This window comes from Rutilus rutilus, assembly GCF_951802725.1.
Source record: "Rutilus rutilus genome assembly, chromosome: 9".
NCBI classification, from domain to species: Eukaryota; Metazoa; Chordata; class Actinopteri; order Cypriniformes; family Leuciscidae; genus Rutilus; species Rutilus rutilus.
Window position 1 is genome coordinate 24,584,062 of NC_140223.1, and position 17,358 is coordinate 24,601,419.

General features: G+C 37.6%; 1 protein-coding gene across 1 annotated transcript in view; it reads left to right on the plus strand.

Annotated features, from left to right (window-relative positions):
- Positions 1-15,924, plus strand: part of rxfp2b (relaxin family peptide receptor 2b) — a gene marked incomplete at its 5' end in the record, with an annotated part of 28,324 nt that extends 12,400 nt beyond the window's left edge. The window contains 13 exons of the mRNA XM_084419612.1: positions 3,431-3,502; positions 3,849-3,920; positions 5,228-5,299; positions 5,706-5,780; positions 7,189-7,260; positions 7,548-7,619; positions 7,739-7,810; positions 7,939-8,010; positions 8,250-8,321; positions 11,313-11,542; positions 12,512-12,922; positions 14,406-14,624; positions 14,847-15,924. Of these exons, the coding sequence (XP_084275738.1) occupies positions 3,431-3,502; positions 3,849-3,920; positions 5,228-5,299; positions 5,706-5,780; positions 7,189-7,260; positions 7,548-7,619; positions 7,739-7,810; positions 7,939-8,010; positions 8,250-8,321; positions 11,313-11,542; positions 12,512-12,922; positions 14,406-14,624; positions 14,847-15,091 (1,756 nt within the window). The 3' untranslated portion in view covers positions 15,092-15,924. The remainder of the gene's footprint in view (positions 1-3,430; positions 3,503-3,848; positions 3,921-5,227; positions 5,300-5,705; positions 5,781-7,188; positions 7,261-7,547; positions 7,620-7,738; positions 7,811-7,938; positions 8,011-8,249; positions 8,322-11,312; positions 11,543-12,511; positions 12,923-14,405; positions 14,625-14,846) is intronic.
- Positions 15,925-17,358: the final 1,434 nt, after the last annotated feature.

A 17,358-nucleotide genomic window follows, 5' to 3' on the forward strand; every position in this document is an offset into this window, starting at 1 on the left:
AACACCAAGCATATCTGCAGACTCTGTTGATTTTCTCCTTGATTCTTTTAACTCAAAAGTTAAAGGTGTAATTGATGATATTGCTCCTGTTAAAGTCAGGAAGAAGAGTGGCAGACAAAAGGCCCCTTGGAGAAAATCAACAGCAGTGCAAAATATGAAAAGACAATGCAGAAAAACAGAGCGCATGTGGCGGAAGACAAAACTTGTAGTCCATTATAACATCTACAAAGACAGCCTTCATGCTTTCAATATGGAACTAGGCAAAGCTAGACAGACTTTCTTCTCAAATATTATAAACAGCAATTTAAACAACACACGCACTCTTTTTGCTACTGTAGAGAGACTGACAAACCCCCCAAGCCAGATTCCCAGTGAAATGCTCTCAGACAACAAGTGCAGTGAGTTTGCTTCTTTCTTCTCTGAGAAAATCAATAATATCAGAAAGGTGATCAGCACATCCTTGAGTTGCGCTGGGGTCAGACAGATCAAACCACCTGAGAAAGTAGTTACTACGTCTGATTTCAAAGAAATTGATGGCAAAATTTTGGAAGAAACCGTACAGCACCTTAAAACATCAACCTGCGCTCTTGACACACTTCCCACATCGTTTTTCAAAAGTGTGTTAAACAGTTTAGAAGCAGATCTTCTAGAAGTGGTAAATGCTTCACTTCTCTCTGGGAGTTTTCCAAACTCCCTGAAAACTGCAGTTGTCAAGCCCCTCCTGAAAAAGAGCAATCTGGATAAGACCATATTAAGCAACTATAGACCGATCTCAAATCTTCCTTTCATAGGCAAGATCATTGAAAAAGTTGTCTTCAATCAACTGAACAAATTCTTATGCTCGAATGGATACTTTGACAATTTTCAATCTGGTTTCCGACCGCACCACAGCACAGAGACAGCGCTCATAAAGATAATAAACGATATTCGCTTAAATACTGACTCAGGCAAATTATCAGTGCTGGTACTACTCGACCTCAGTGCTGCATTTGACACTGTCGATCACAACATACTTCTGGACAGGCTGGAAAACTGGGTGGGGCTTTCTGGGATAGTCCTAAAATGGTTCAGGTCATACTTAGATGGGAGAGGTTATCATGTGAGTATAGGAGACCATAAGTCTGAGTGGACATCTATGACATGCGGAGTCCCTCAAGGCTCAATTCTTGCGCCACTCCTGTTCAACCTGTATATGCTCCCAATGAGCCAAATAATGAGAAAGAACCAAATTGCTTACCACAGCTATGCAGACGACACACAGCTCTACTTAGCCCTATCGCCCAACGATTATAGCCCCATTGACTCCCTGTGCCAATGCATTGATGAAGTCAACAGTTGGATGTGTCAAAACTTTCTTCAGTTAAACAAAGACAAAACTGAAGTCATTGCGTTTGGAAACAAAGATGAAGTTCTCAAGGTGAACGCATACCTTCACTCTAGGGGTCAAACAACCAAAAATCAAGTCAGGAATCTTGGTGTGACACTAGAGTCAGACCTTAGTTTCAGTAGTCATGTCAAAGCAATAACTAAATCAGCATACTATCATCTGAAAAATATTGCAAGAATTAGATGCTTTGTTTCCAGACAAGACTTAGAGAAACTTGTGCATGCTTTCATCACCAGCAGGGTGGATTACTGTAATGGACTCCTCACTGGCCTTCCCAAAAAGACCATAAGACAGTTGCAGCTCATACAGAACGCTGCCGCCAGGATTCTGAGCAGAACCAGAAAATATGAACATATCACACCAGTCCTCAGGTCTTTACACTGGCTCCCAGTTAAATTTAGGATTGATTTTAAAGTATTATTACTGGTATATAAATCATTCAATGGCCTAGGACCTCAATACATTGCAGATATGCTCACTGAATATAAACCCAACAGATCACTCAGATCATTAGGATCATATCAGCTTGAAATACCAAGGGTTCACTCTAAGCATGGCGAGTCCGCTTTTAGCTATTATGCCAGCCGCAGCTGGAACCAGCTTCCAGAGGAGATCAGATGTGCTCCTACAGTAGTCACATTCAAATCCAGACTCAAAACACATCTGTTTAACTATGCATTTACTGAATGAGCACTGTGCCAATGTTCGTCCGACTGTTTGTACTGTATTTTATTTTTTATTTTTCTAAACTGTTTTAATTATTCTTATTTCTTTTTATTATTTTAATTTCTTCTATGTAAAGCACTTTGAATTGCCATTGTGTATGAAATGTGCTATATAAATAAACTTGCCTTGCCTTGCCTTGCCTTGCCTAGGAGAGATAGAAAAAGATCAGAAATTACATAGAAAACTATTACTGGAGATGAATGAAATGATGTTTGTATTGTGAGTTATACCAGAGTAAATGGTTATATAACACCAGGTTCATTAAGTCATTACCATTTTCAAAAATACTGAAAGTGCTGCTTTTAATAGAAGATTTTGATGTTCAAATTATTTTAGAACAAACAAAGTTATGCAAGCTATGTAATTACTTCATTTAGCTCTTTCCTTCCGCCTGGGAGGACTGGGTACACCACTCTGACATAATAAAAAATAATAAAAGAGACAATCTAGTAAATGGCTGTTTCAATGCTCTCAAGCCTTGAAATGGTTTGGCATTAAATCAAACATGAAAAGTCAGTCATTGTGCAGCTTTTTTGTGTGCTATTTCAGTGAATCTGCTTTTTGTATTTCTGTCAAGGAGAAAAGCTATTTTGTCGTATTTATTTGTAGTGTTGCGTCTCAGAAACGGCACTGAGAGTAGAGTTTTCTTCGTATATAAATGATAAATTTCATAATTAATTATCAATGGCCCATTCCCTAATTCATAATTCAAAGCCCTTAAATATTTAATATAGGTGACCCAAAAATGGCAATATTTTCTGTAAAGAGCCACAGCAGACACTGTCAGCTTGAAAACACAACGTACTTGTGCAGTTTACACTTGTGTGATGACGCTCACGTCACAGACAGAGGATGTGGAAACTGCCCTGATGAGGCATTCATTTTAGCGCCTCCAATATTCCAATATTTATACATTCTTAGATGAATTTTTGATTGGGGACACTTAGTTTTGGATACAGTACTGATGGCAAAGGATGGCATGACTATATGCGAGTTGTTCTAGTATTCTGTGATATGATGGAGGTGTGGGAGGTGGAATAAAATACATCTGCGGAGATTTATTAAAGATAAATTAAGGATATGAGGCAGGCTGAAATTGTGGTCAAGGTACAGGCGTTGGTCAGAAACACAGAGAGGCAGTCTATTGTCATCTAAGTGCAAATCAGCGATCCAAAAACCACTCAAAATGGCTTATCACAAAGTCTCTATGATATCTTAGTCTATTTTTCATCTATATATATATACTGTTATATATAACAGTTGTTAAACACAACCAGCTGTTGACCAAATTGCTGATTGTTTTGTTTTCTTCCTCAGGTTTCTCCAGGATAATTGCATTCTCACTGTTTCCATTCACGCTTTTAGTGGACTATATAAGCTGCAAAAACTGTAAGTGTTTTTTTTTTTTTAAGTGTAATATATATATATATATGAATCACATTAAACAGACAGGAATAGTCAAGTCACCCTTATTTTTTTTATAGCACTTAGATTGTTTCAAAGCAGCTTCACAATAATAAACTGGAAAGTATTAATGATGCAAACGTCATCAAATTCTGCTGTAAAGCAACTGTAGCAAGATCATACTGTTATTATTCAGCTCAATTCAGTTGTAAAATTCCTCAATTATAAAAAGTTCAATTCAGTGAATAGCCTACAATTTTTTTTTTGTCTTTGTTAAAACTTCCCACATTCTGAGTAAAGCTCAACATCATTTATCGTTCTTGTGTTGCAGATCTTTGAGCCAGAACTGCATCTCCTTGCTTTCACCTGGAGTCTTCAGTGATCTTCATAAACTCAAGTGGCTGTGAGTACAACCATCAACAAGCTGTAAATGCTGTTGTTTTATATATATATGCTATATAACGCTTAAATTAAACTGCCAACATCCAAAGTCCTGATGATTCTGTTGTTTACATGAGTCATATAGACTACATTATATCTAAAATGTTTTGCAACAGCAGTATATGCCTGTTCTTAACTTACATTTTTGTGCATAAGTACACAATACACATTGAATATTTTGACCAAGAATAAAATCTGTATTAATACAATTAAATAAACTTAGTATATTAAAATAGATTCAAAATTCATAGCATATGTTGTTACAATTTAGGGTTGTTAATATTTAGTCTCTTAAAGGAACACTCCACCGTTTTTTGAAATAGGGCTTATTCACCTTCTTTCCTACATTTAGATAGGTGGGCAAATGCATTTTTGTCTCAGTGCATGCATTGTTTTAGTTTGACAGGGTCGGCGCTAGCTTAGCTTAGCATAATGAATGGAATCCTTTGTTGCCAGCTAGCATGTCCTGAGTAAAAGTGATATAAAAAATAAAAAAACACCTAATTACTTCTTGTGGCCTGCGTATTCACAACGAGTACAAATAGTTAACACTAGGTGATTTCCTAGGCAGATATTGACTTATATATTAAGGACTATATTAGGGGGAAGCACAGGCGAAGCACTGCTACTTGGGCGTGATATCTCAGAGCCCCGCCTGTGCTTCCCCCTAATATAGTCCCATGTCAATATCTGCATAGGAAATCGCCTAGTGTTAATCTGCATCGCTATTTGTACTCGTTGTGAATACGCAGGCCACAAGAAGTAATTAGGTGGGGTTTTTTTGTTTTTTTTTATATTACTTTTACTCAGGACATGCTAGCTGGCAACAAAGGATTACATTCATTATGCTAAGCTAAGATAGCGCCGACCCTGTCAAACTAAAACAATGCATGCACTGAGACAAAAATGCATTTGCCCACCTATCTAAATGTAGGAAAGAAGGTGAATAAGCCCTATTTCAAAAAACGGTGGAGTGTTCCTTTAAGCTCAACAATGCTGTATTTTTTATTAAAACAGTTGACAGTACAGTTACAATAAAAACAGTAATATTTTGAAATATTATTATAATTGAATTAGTTTTTACTGTGCCTTTTGATCAATTTAATGCATCCTTGCTGAAGGATATTCATTTCCTTTAAAAAACTTTTAAATGGTATTGTATCTGCACTGAATCTACGAGTTATTCATTTATTAAATGAATTAGTCCATTAGTTTGGCTTGTGGTTTAGGAACATTTTTGCAAGTTTTGAAATGTTATTTTATCTTCAGGATTTTGGATGACAATCCCATAACAACAATTACAGCCAACACATTTACTGGTCTGAACTCCCTCTTCTTCCTGTAAGTCTTCATCCATCCTCATCTATGAAGTGCTGTTGATTTCCTTCTATTGTAATAATAAACCCCATTATTTGTGTGTGAAGCGCTGTTCTTCAGAATCAATGCATTTTACTCACTGTAAAAAGTGAACAGTTGGATCAACTTAAAAAAAATTACTTCAATTGATAACACCTAAAGAAATTAAGTTTTCTCAACTTAAATTATCATGTTTTATCGTGAAAAACGTGATAATTTAAGTTGAGAAAACTTAATTTCTTTAGGTGTTACCAATTGAAGTAATTTTTTTAAGTTGATCCAACTGTTCACTTTTTACAGATTTTAAATGATTTAAGTCTGTGCACTGTAGTTTTAAGTGTCTGTACGAGGTTGTGATGTTGTGGCTCACCTCATCTAAACATCTGTACAGGTCAATGGTAAATACCTCTCTAGAACAGCTCCCCCCCACCAGACTCTGCACCCATATGCCCTTACTCAGCTGGCTGTAAGTATCCACTTCTCTTTTACTTACTATAGCTGTCATGGTTTACAGGATTTTGAATTCAGTTCAGTTAGGAAGATGCTGGCAGCGAGACAGATCATGTTTGAAACAGAGCTGGGTTACTCCGAGACAACTCAACCTGAGGTCTCCGGCTCACATTTTTTAATTTTGTCAATATTTATTTTTTCTGAAGAAAGACAAACATTAATAGTAATGAAAGTCAAAATATCAAATGCCATGGATAAATATTTAGTTTATTGAGTAATCCACTATTTTATAGAGGGGGTCAAAATGACAATTTTCACCAGAGAACTTAACTATAGAAAGTTATTTTTACAAATAGATAGGTAAAATATGTTGTCTTTAGCAATCCTTGTTGCATTATACCAATGGAGACAGTTGTCACTTGTTATGGGTTTTGTCCCCTACGTTGGCATGCCTGTAACTCAGAATGCAATAAAGATATCGTAATATTCAGTGGTATATTTTTTTGTTATTTATATAGCTCATTTTATACAAATTGGAAATTGAAAGCGCTTTAAAAGAAATCAAGTTTAAAGTTCATTTGCCATGGGTAAAAATGAAGAACTGAATAGAGTGCGGCAGGGATGACGTCAAAACACGGAAGACTAATTTGCCAATGTTCCCTCAAGATTTCGCTATGGGGTTTTATAATGGGGTTTTTCAATGTTCTCTTAAACATAATGTGACAATACTTGAACGTTTTGCTCTACAACTTAACTTGCACACACTCACACCCCAAACGTTCTTATGTACTTATCAGAAACATACGTTTATTTAAATGAAACATAACAGCTTCAAGATTTGTGTTTACGAAATGGGTCTGTGTAATTTACATTATAGAGCAAAATGTATCATAAAGTTATGTTCACCACAGCTCTTATTTTTCTAACTGTGTATATAAAAAAAAAACATACTTCTATATATATCTCAACATAATGAAACCTAGTAAAAGTCTTTAGTGCATAGTGCATAGTGTACATCTGTAGCATTTTTTCTTGTAGCATTAGTTTTTTTGTGGCTCTTTTAAAATCCCAGACAGGTATAAATGCTAGCTGGGGCTCATCCTTCTTGCTCTCATCTTTGTGTAGTACAAGAACAGCATGTACTCTGTCGCTAATGCATCGTTATTCTCTCCTTGGCCATGGTGTCCGTCTTTGACAGCCAAGAGCAACAGGATGAGGCTGGATTTCACTGATATGCCGATGTGTTTAGGTGTAACCAAATAGTCTTAGGCCTTCAGCTGTCATGCTACCTTATAATATTGTGTATATATGTCACATGTACATGTCAACATGCCTGTATTATATTTACTGAAATTTTGTATATCCAGCATTTTTATTTTCATTACTAATTCTTACTCATCAATTTATGACATGCTCTCTTAAAGGGATTTTGAGGGGAATCGTATTACGACGTTGGGGTTGTCAACTTTACTCGCTTGTGAACATCTTACTGTGCTGTAAGTATTATTAAATACGATGTCCTTATTCAGCTGAAGAGAAGTGAACAGCAAAAGAAGTTAGAAGACAGTCATTTTCAGTTTTAGTTTTATCTCAAAACTTTGGAGCCCACTGTATGTTTATGTTCTCTGATCCAACTGAAGTACTGAGTCATAGAGTATGCTCTTGGAGATCAGTTTCTCTATTTTAAGCTTTAGCTGATAAAAGTTTAGCTGACAAGTTCCAAATCAGGACCCTTTCAGTGAGGTTTATGATCTTAAGTCTTCTCATGCTTGGTGCTTTTTAGGTCACTGAGAGCCAATCTTATCAAGAGTTTGCCGGAGAAAACCTTCCAATCCCTGCGCATGATGGGAGACCTGTGAGTGACAATGAAACATTGTTGTGAATGAGTGTGTGCATGGAAATAAGGAAAAAGAGAAGGCACTAGTGATTTATCAAACAATTTTATCGTTTGACATGCCCATGTCGCTTTTGCAGAGATCTGTCCAGTAACTTGATAAAGGAACTGCCAATCAGTATTTTCAAGGATTTACCCTCATTGCAAATTCTGTGAGTAATAGCAGTTGGATGAATACATTTTATTTCAAATGTAAAAATGTAAATATGAAAATCTGGTGCAGATCTTTATAAAGTATATATGTACATACTATTGGCCTGCTGTGTTTTCTCATTTGTAGGAATCTGTCCCAAAACCCACTGGACCACATCCACCCTGGCCAATTTAATCACCTAATTCAGCTCCAGTCTCTGTAAGTAACAGCGTTATCTAAGGTTTTCATGAGATTTATTTTAACAATAGGCCTATATGTTATTACATTTTCTATGCTGTAGTAACCACACAACAAAGGTTGTTCTCCGAGTCGAGTTAGTTAACAAACAGCAGACCAAGCTATGTGATTGTAGTATTCACTGAGGCTTAGAGCTTGCAGGAGACCGGACAATGGTCAAGGCTCTTGAACACTAAAACGTCAATATTCTGTTTCTGCAGTGGCCTGGAGGGAGTGGAGATCCCAAATATCCAGACAAGCATGTTCCGGACCATGGATAATCTCTCCTACATGTGAGTATCTCATTCTGCTTTGAATTTTTTGGAATCAAACCTGCAAACTCACAAGGGGTGAAAATGTGACATGTTTGCAAATTAAATCATTGTAGGGTGGTGTGGGGGGGCATCCCAGATGGAAATGTAAACAAGGCATTCTGGTGCACACTGACAAGAAAATAAAATGAAAAGACAACATTTGCTTCAAGTAAATAAAATAAAAAACAGCACATATTTATTGACACCACTTAACTTGAACTGTCTGGCACACCAGCCACAACTTGCTACATCAATACAAATATTGTATCTTGTCTGGTCTAGGGGTGGGCGATATGACAAAAATATCAAATCACGATTTTTGTCAGGAAAATCACGATTCACCATTTTATCACGATTCTTTTTCATGTTGGTTTTACTATTTTGCAAGTGACTGAGCATTACAGCCAAACGAATGTCCCTATTTTAAAAACAAAGCCTTACAAGGTAACACATTTTTTTAAATCTTTGTCATTATTTTCTTTGTTATTAAAAGATAAGAACAAAGATACACATTACATATACACAACATATAATACAAATGAAATAAACAGGGCTTTATTTATTTTTTCAGCTACAGTAGGTGTATTTAACAGAAGCATTTAAGAAAGAAATTAAATAAACAAATTAAAAATAAAACTCTACATAGACTTCAGTGTTATACATTGATACTTATTAAAGCTACTATTAAACTTCTCAGAGCAGTGAGTTATTTTCTCTTTGTTTTTTGTTGTTATATTACAGTTTTTCTCGATTGCTTAAACACTATAACCAGGCTTTTGAACTAAAATTTCAAAATCATAATGCCATTTATCTAAAAGCACACCCATTTCACTAAACTATAAACACTATTCCCTGTTTTGACACATGAGTCAGATTTGTTGAACTGTCACTGCAAAACTCTACACACAAATCCCTTCATTTCTCATTGCCTAGACCATGTTGTCAAGTATAAAGCACTAGCATTCAATATTGTTCACTCAAGTCAGCACAGCTTCAGCTCAGTTAGCACACAATTACCCAAGTGGAAATAGTAAGAGTCAAAATTGAACACGCATCGATCAGATCCTTCAATAGATAGATAAAAGGGCCCAAATCAGTTTATTGAGTTTTTGAACAATGGATCCAGAAAGACATGAAGGAAGAGATCGAGGAGAGATAAGGAGGAGGAGGAGGAAGGGCAAGAAGACAAGCAGTCTCAGATGAAATTCAATCCACTCTAGTTGCACATGTCTTTATGGTATGACTATGAGGGAGGCTGGGCTACGACTACGAGTAAGGCCAAATTTGAGTTGCTTTACCGTTGCCTCGAGAACCTTCAGGGAGGTGTGGTGGCAAACAAAATTCTATCACTGAATAAGAGACAAACATTTCCAATAGTCTTTGATGAGATGTATTTTCTTGCAAGTGAAGTCCAGCAGTCGTACAGTCACACAGAGTGGCTGCAGAGTGTGACAGTGAAGCAGACTCCCAGAATGTTATCTTTCTAGGCAAATGATGGTATTTCAACCATATGTGGAACATTCTTAGACGTGTTCATCATATTGTCTCCTTGAGTGGAGGCCCTCCTGTCACGTAACAACACTCTTTACCATTCCAATACAATTCCATATTAGAATAAGGTTTGTGTGTGCTCTTTTACTGTCATATGATGGTCACACACATCTTACTGTAAGTAAATATAAAACTAATTTTAGAGGAGAGAATAAAAAATTAAAAAATAAAAAAAAAACAGGGAAATTTGTTTTGTTTTGTTGTGTTGTGTGTGAGTTGTACTGTGTAGTACATGAATGAATAAAAATGTGCCAATGTATCCATTGGTTGTGTCTTTTGTGTTCATCATGTGAAAAGGTTTGTGAGGGGGGGAACCACAAGCAAAATAACTTACCAGTTTTGGAAATGCTGTTTTGAATTTATTGCACCAGTGTGTTAGACTATGTTGTAGTGTGTGTGATTTTGAGGGCTTGTGTGTCCTGTCTGAGGGCAAAGTTTGGTTTTTCAGCAAGAGTGAATGGTTTTGAGTGTAGAGCTTCATTTTGACCTGAAAATAGGATGTTTGGGAAATTGGGTGAGACTTTATGGATTTGTGTTTACAGTTTTGAGAATACGAGGCATAGTTTCAAGAAATGTGTTTAAGCAATCGAGAAAAACTGTAACATTAAAGGGATAGTTCCCCCAAAAACAAAAATTGTCATCATTTAAACCCAAATAAGTTTCTTTCTTCTGTTGAAAATAAAAGTTATTTTGAAGAATTTGGCTAACCAAACAGTTGCTGGTCCCCAGGGGACGGGGATCTCCAGCAGAAATTCAGATTTCTCTTGGCACAGCTACTAGAAGACAGACAGGTTGCTCATGTCACATCTACGTCGTCAAGCTCAGTTTGAGTCTGCGCAGTACGCTCGACCATTAGGAAGTGATTGCTTCTAATTGACTTCACTTTTCTCCGGTGAATCCAATGGGATTGAAATTTTGTATATCCAGCATTTTTATGTGCATTATTAATTCTTACTCATCAATTTATGACATGCTCTCTTAAAGGGATTTTGAGGGGAATCGTATTACGACGTTGGGCCACTGCTTTTTTACGACTTTTTTTACACATTTTCTGTGCAAAAAACTTTTTTACACATTTTCTATATACTGCATACAGTGGCGGGGGGTTGGGTTCGGTGTGTGGCCTCCATGGCCTTCCGCTACGCCACTGACTGCATATCATGATAATAGTTGGTCGTAAAAAAAAAAAAATCATTTATAATAATATGATATAATATATAATATAATGAATAAAATATAATATAATATACAAGTTAATAGTACTACCAGCTACCAGAAGACAGGTTCATTATTTTTTACAATTCCGTTAGGTACCACTAGAATCACAGAAATTACACACATCAGTGTGAATTTGTAAACACATTACATAACATGAATATTTAAAATATTAATTAAATATTGATATAAATTTTTTCTCAGATATTTCAAGAAGTTCCAGTACTGTTCTTACGCCCCACATGTCCGGAAGTGTAAACCAAACTCAGATGGTCTCTCATCTTTTGAGGATCTGCTAGCAAACGTGGTCCTTCGTGTGTCTGTGTGGGTCATGGCTTTCATCACCTGCTTTGGGAACCTCTTTGTTATCGGGATGCGGACTGTCCTGCGGGCTGAGAACAACCTGCATGCCCTCTGTATCAAGGTTTTGTGCTGTGAGTACCTGACGTATACATTTTACCATTGCCCACATTATATTAAACACTAAATATGCTTTATGATACGGTCTGAGTTAAAAGCATGTATCCTTAAAAGGCCAAGTCTTTTAAGATACCAGCATTAATGACACCAGAGGGCTTATTTGTACTATAATTGGCTGACTGTTATGAAACCAATGTGACGAAAGCAGAAGCAGCTGGCACTCCAAGATGAAACCATTTTCTAGGACACCAAGCTCTCAAATTATAAGTGTTCCTGCACCCATAATGTCTTCTCAATTACATATCGCAAGCTATCTCTTAATTTTTCTATTTATCTTAAAAATGATGTGGGTTTCGTCTTACTAAAGAACTCGGTCCAATTATGCTTTCCGCATTCAGAAAGGGATGCGTGAGAGCGGTTGACAGTTGACAAACTGGAGGAGCACTGCCTGAGATGTTTGAAAACCCTTTTCTCCAGGTCCTCTTGCTGTCTGTCTCCTTTAACCAAAGTGTCCCACTGTTGACATCTCCCGCCTGACATTCAGCTTGAAAGGCTGTTGTGATCAGACGGGAAATCTATAAACCTGTAAATGTTCTGTTCACACAGGATTCGCTCTCGATTACAATCACCTTCAGTAATCAATTCTAACTCTGGAGTTCTTGGGCTGGTGCCATTAATCAATGCACCCATGTTTGGCATGGGAAAGGCTTCTATTTTAGCCTGCATTGTTATTACCATGTGCCTCGGTCACACACCTGTGCTATCCTATGCCTCGTAAAAATAGATTTCTTGCCTGCTGGGGTTGTGATTGATCTTTTTAAAATAACATTTTATATGTGCAAGAAATGCTCCAACATTCTGGCACAAGACCAAATTGTAAATCTGGGCTTTTAGGAAGCTACTTGTTCATTAATGAGTTCTGCTTCTGTTATGCACTGAGTAATAGCTAAAGCTATTTACCACAATGCTTCATTTATCCCTAGGTGCAGATTGCCTGATGGGGGTCTATCTGTTTTTTGTGGGGGTCTTTGATATGAAGTTCCGTGGCGAGTACAACAAGAACGCTAAGCTGTGGATGGAGAGCCTGGAGTGTCGTACTATTGGCTTCCTGGCTATGCTGTCCTCCGAGGTTTCCGTCATGCTGCTCACTTACTTGACCATAGAGAAATTCCTAGTCATTGTTTTCCCTTTCAACCACCTGCGACCAAGCAAGTGCCAAACATTTGCCGTCTTGACCTCTATATGGCTGCTAGGTATCTCTATAGCTGCAGTGCCTCTGCTTAATGAGGACATGTTTGGGAATTATTACGGACACAATGGAGTGTGTTTCCCTCTTCACTCTGAGCGTCTGGAAAAGCCCATTGCAAAGGGATATTCCACTGGAATTTTTCTTGGTGAGTTCTGGCAATGGTAAAAAAAATTTTTTTAGTTATGGAGATTAAAGGAGTCATAGCTTTCCTTGTTCTTTTGAAATACAAAGTTATTCTAATCCAATAGCCATCCCAGCACACATAGATCATTTATTGAAAATAAGATTCAATAATGTATACATTAACATGACCGCCCACATTTATTGGACAGGTTTAATTGATTTTTTTGTAGTTGTTAAGAATATACCATTCAAAAGTTTGGGGTCTGTAAGATTGTTGATACATCATGTAAAATGCAATTTTGGCTATTTTTGATCCAAGAAACCTTGACTAACAAACGTGGACAAAAATAAAATGATAAAAATTGTGGAATATGGCCTCTTTAAAACAGAGAAATGTCTCAACCTCAATAATCTGAAGAATTTCTGTCTTGTTTTTGTGCCACATTCTGTTAACTGCTGCTGATGATGGCACTCGTTTATTAATGAAACCAACCATACTGAATTGATGAAAGCTATTTTCCCGCATTGAATTGTTCATACATTCTCATAAATGGGGAGGATGCAGACCTGGAACAGGCAGCTGTAAGCCCCTGTTATTCCTAATGCGTCCAGTAAGGGGAGGCTGTACAGTATGAGCCAGACCAAATCTAGAAATGACACGAATATAAGAGGTTATTAAAGGTGCTCTAAGCGATGTTGGGTGACGTCACTTCTTGCTGACGTTCGAAGTATTGTCAAACAAATAGAGGCTAGCTCGACCCTCCCTCCTCCTCATCCCATCCCCTCCCTCTCCCTTCCGTGCTTCCTGAAACAGGCTTTTCGGATGTAAATTCGTGACTTTGCGCGTTCCTTCTCTTTTTCCCTCTTCTTTGCTATTTGTTTATCGGAACGTAGTCTCTTTGGTCGTGTGTCGGCCATATCAAAATTCAAGAGAATATAATTCTAATAGTAGTCGTTGTCTAGGACATCTCTCCTCTAACTTCCCTCTTCATGCTTCTCTCTCCTCCACTCCCCACACCCCCCTTCATGTGCACGCGCACTAACCCCCCAACCCCCACCCCCATACCATTCTTGTCAGTTATTGGCTGGAACACTGTTTGTTATGTTTCGTGGCCCAGGTTGGCCCAGTTTGTTTTTGTTGCCGTTTTTGGAGCCTGGGCTGTCTACAGCGACCGCGTTTTTTTTTACAGTGTGTTCAGGGGACAGGCAGCTAGCGGATAGTGAGAAGATGTTTGCTGGATGTGACAAAAAATGTTTCAGCCTAAAAAACGTGTGACATCGCTTAGAGCACCTTTACATAATTTGCTACAGTTATTGTTGTTCAGCAATCGAGCTACGTTGCAACATTTATAATTTATGGACGATTGCTCCAGGTCTGCAAGCCTCCCTTTTCTTGTATGCTCAGCTTTAAGAAACCTTTTAGTCACAGTACAGAAATGGCCTTGACCTGTTTTCATTATGCTTTGTGCTGTTTTTCAATCAGAGTTTTATGTTTATACTTGTAGGACTTAACCTGGTGGCCTTCCTCATCATTGTCGTCTCCTACTCCAGCATGTTTTACTCCATCTACAAAACAGGCATTGATGCCACAGAGCTGCGTGGACGGCTGCACAGGGACGTGGCTATGGCACATCGCTTTTTCTTCATCGTGTTCTCTGACGCCCTCTGCTGGATTCCCATATTCCTGGTCAAAATCCTCTCCCTGCTGGAAGTTAAGATACCAGGTTAGTTGGTCATTAAAAAATGAAATGAAGAAAAAATTTGCGTACATATAGAAAAGGTATACAAGTAAAAATGCATTCACAAATATTAATATGAGTAATTTATAAGTGCCACTTAGATTTTACATTTTACTAAAACTACACAAAAGACTTACTGAACAAACATATAATGCACTCAATATTTTACTAAAGGAAAATATCTCTTATCTTTCATGTCTCTCTCAGGAACAATCACATCATGGGTGGTGATCTTCATCCTTCCCATCAACAGTGCCTTGAATCCCATCCTGTACACGCTGACCACCAGTTTCTTCAGAGAGCAGGTGGAACTTTTATGGTGCCATAGACAGCCAAGACTCAAACAGGACCGCAAGAGCTTCACCAGCTCTGTTATTTACATGGACCCCTCGAGGTCTTCTTACTACCACCCACAGACATCTATCTTAGTCAAAGATGCCAGTTATAGATGAAGATATTCTATATTATGGACACTGCATTTGTCTGCAGTGTATCTACAGAGTTTTCGGAGAGCCGGAGCACTTAAAGACGATATCCTGGTAGAGCCTCTTTGCTGGTGATCCTAATCACAGAATCATGGACTGACTGTAATCAGATGCCATCTTAAAGACCTACATTAGATCAAATATCTACATGCTATGGTTGGACAAGAATGATAAAACAAAGTGCAAGATAGCCTGATACTATTCTTGCAGTACATCATAAAAAGCTTTAAAATGGCTGAATATGTTATAACCTTGCTAGTCAATAGGTTTTACAGTTTTTCTCAATTGTTTGTTTACACACAAATACTGGTACTTGAGACACAATGACCACAACATGTAACTCATTCACCAACCCCCTGAACCAATTCTGCTAAACTACAAGCACAATTCCTGCTTTACACTCAAATTGCAGTTCTAAAACACACTTTTTTCAAAACACTACACACAATTCTCTGCTTTTGGCACAATTTTCATGCAGAAAATCTCTTGTTTTCACAAGGAACACACTGCCATTCAAATGTGCACACTGACTCATCACATGGGCAAACACCCGTCACACAGTTTTACAATTAGCAATCAGAGCTTTAGCTTAAAAGAGCAACAGGTGAGCTCTTCAATGGAGCAATGGATGCCAACACTGGATTTTTTTTTTTACTGTAACTGTATACAGTCAATTCTTCTGTTGTTTTGTATGTAGACCACTATACAGTTCACACTTTACAGTACAACTTTGTGTTAGTTGGGATGTACACTGTGTACATTGTTTTTGTGGGAAAAATAAAATATATTTGTTACCATGTATTTGTGTGTTCTGAGTATAAAAACAATATTCTCAAATATTTTACAACACACTTATGTATGTACTGTCTGTAGTAAGTATAACACTGAACAAAAAAAAAGGCCTAAGTCATTATGATGAATGGAGAAGAAGTGTTTTACATTCATCATAGTGTTTTACATTGAGCACATCAGTGTTCAACTGGTTCTTATAAATGTCTATTCATATGATGGTTTGTGTGTGTCATTTGAAAACAAAATACCATTTGGAGAAGAAATAACATTGTTTTGAATGTAAAGTTTCATTTGGCAGGAGAATTGAGGGTTTTTGCCAATTGTGTGTGTGTTTTTTGATTTGTGTGTAGAGTTCTGAGAATATGAGGCATGCTTTCAGAAAATGCGTGTAAACAATCGAGAAAAACTGTAAGACCATGCACTGATCTTGTAAGATGTAGCCTACTTTGACAGAGGGTTGGTTGTTTTTTAAAGGCACACTATGCAAGAATTGTACCTTAATATAACAGCTTCAAAGTCATTTCGGTGGTAAACAAACTCATGGTAGGGCGGGGGGGGGGGGGGGGGGGGGACGCAGCTGGAAAAACCAGCAATGCAAGTTTGAGAGGAGCACCCCCGACAAATCTTGCGAGAATCACGACTTGCTTTACGGCAACGACGTCACACACATCAACAACATATGAGGCACGAAGACACTTGCGCGCATTTCAGACGTGATTCTTGGAAGACTCGAAGATGGAAAAAACAAAGAAAGTGTGGTCGGAAGAGTGTAGGAAAAGGAAAAGAGAATCTGACCGCGTGAGGAACCGGACAAGAGTCCCACTCGGTCAGGCTTTCATTCGTTGGCGCGAGCTAAAAAGCAGCACTGGATGCAACAGCGATGCTGACCTGCCGATCTTGTTGATGGACTAGTATGTAAATCTCTTATTTGTAAACTTGTTTGTGTTCTATGTTGTATGTTGTTGCACTTGTTCATTCATCCATTGTTGATAATTAGACCAGTCCAATAATTTCCACATATGTCTAGCTAGCTTTCGATTATCAGAGCTGTTTGCAGACTTGCTAACAAACACTCGTATCTCTTACGTGGTTTTGCATTATGTTTGCCACACAAGCTAGTTTGCCAGCTGAACTCAGGTGTTGTGCAGTGTATTTATCACGTAGTCCTTTGTCTGGTTCCGATTTCTTATGGCGTGTGTACTGTGCTTATACAAACTTTAGCTGACTAACAGTGAACTTCCTGACTGTAACTTTACTTTTATTTTTTATTTTTTTTATTTTTTTTTGCTGCAATCATGTAAAAACGTTATAAGCCAGCAAATGCGGTAGGCTACTTTATTATTATAAAGTAGTCTAACACTTGACATACACTTATTATTATCCTATTACCATCATCAGTAGTTCAGTAGACTATGCAGTATGCAGTAGCCTAATATTTGTAT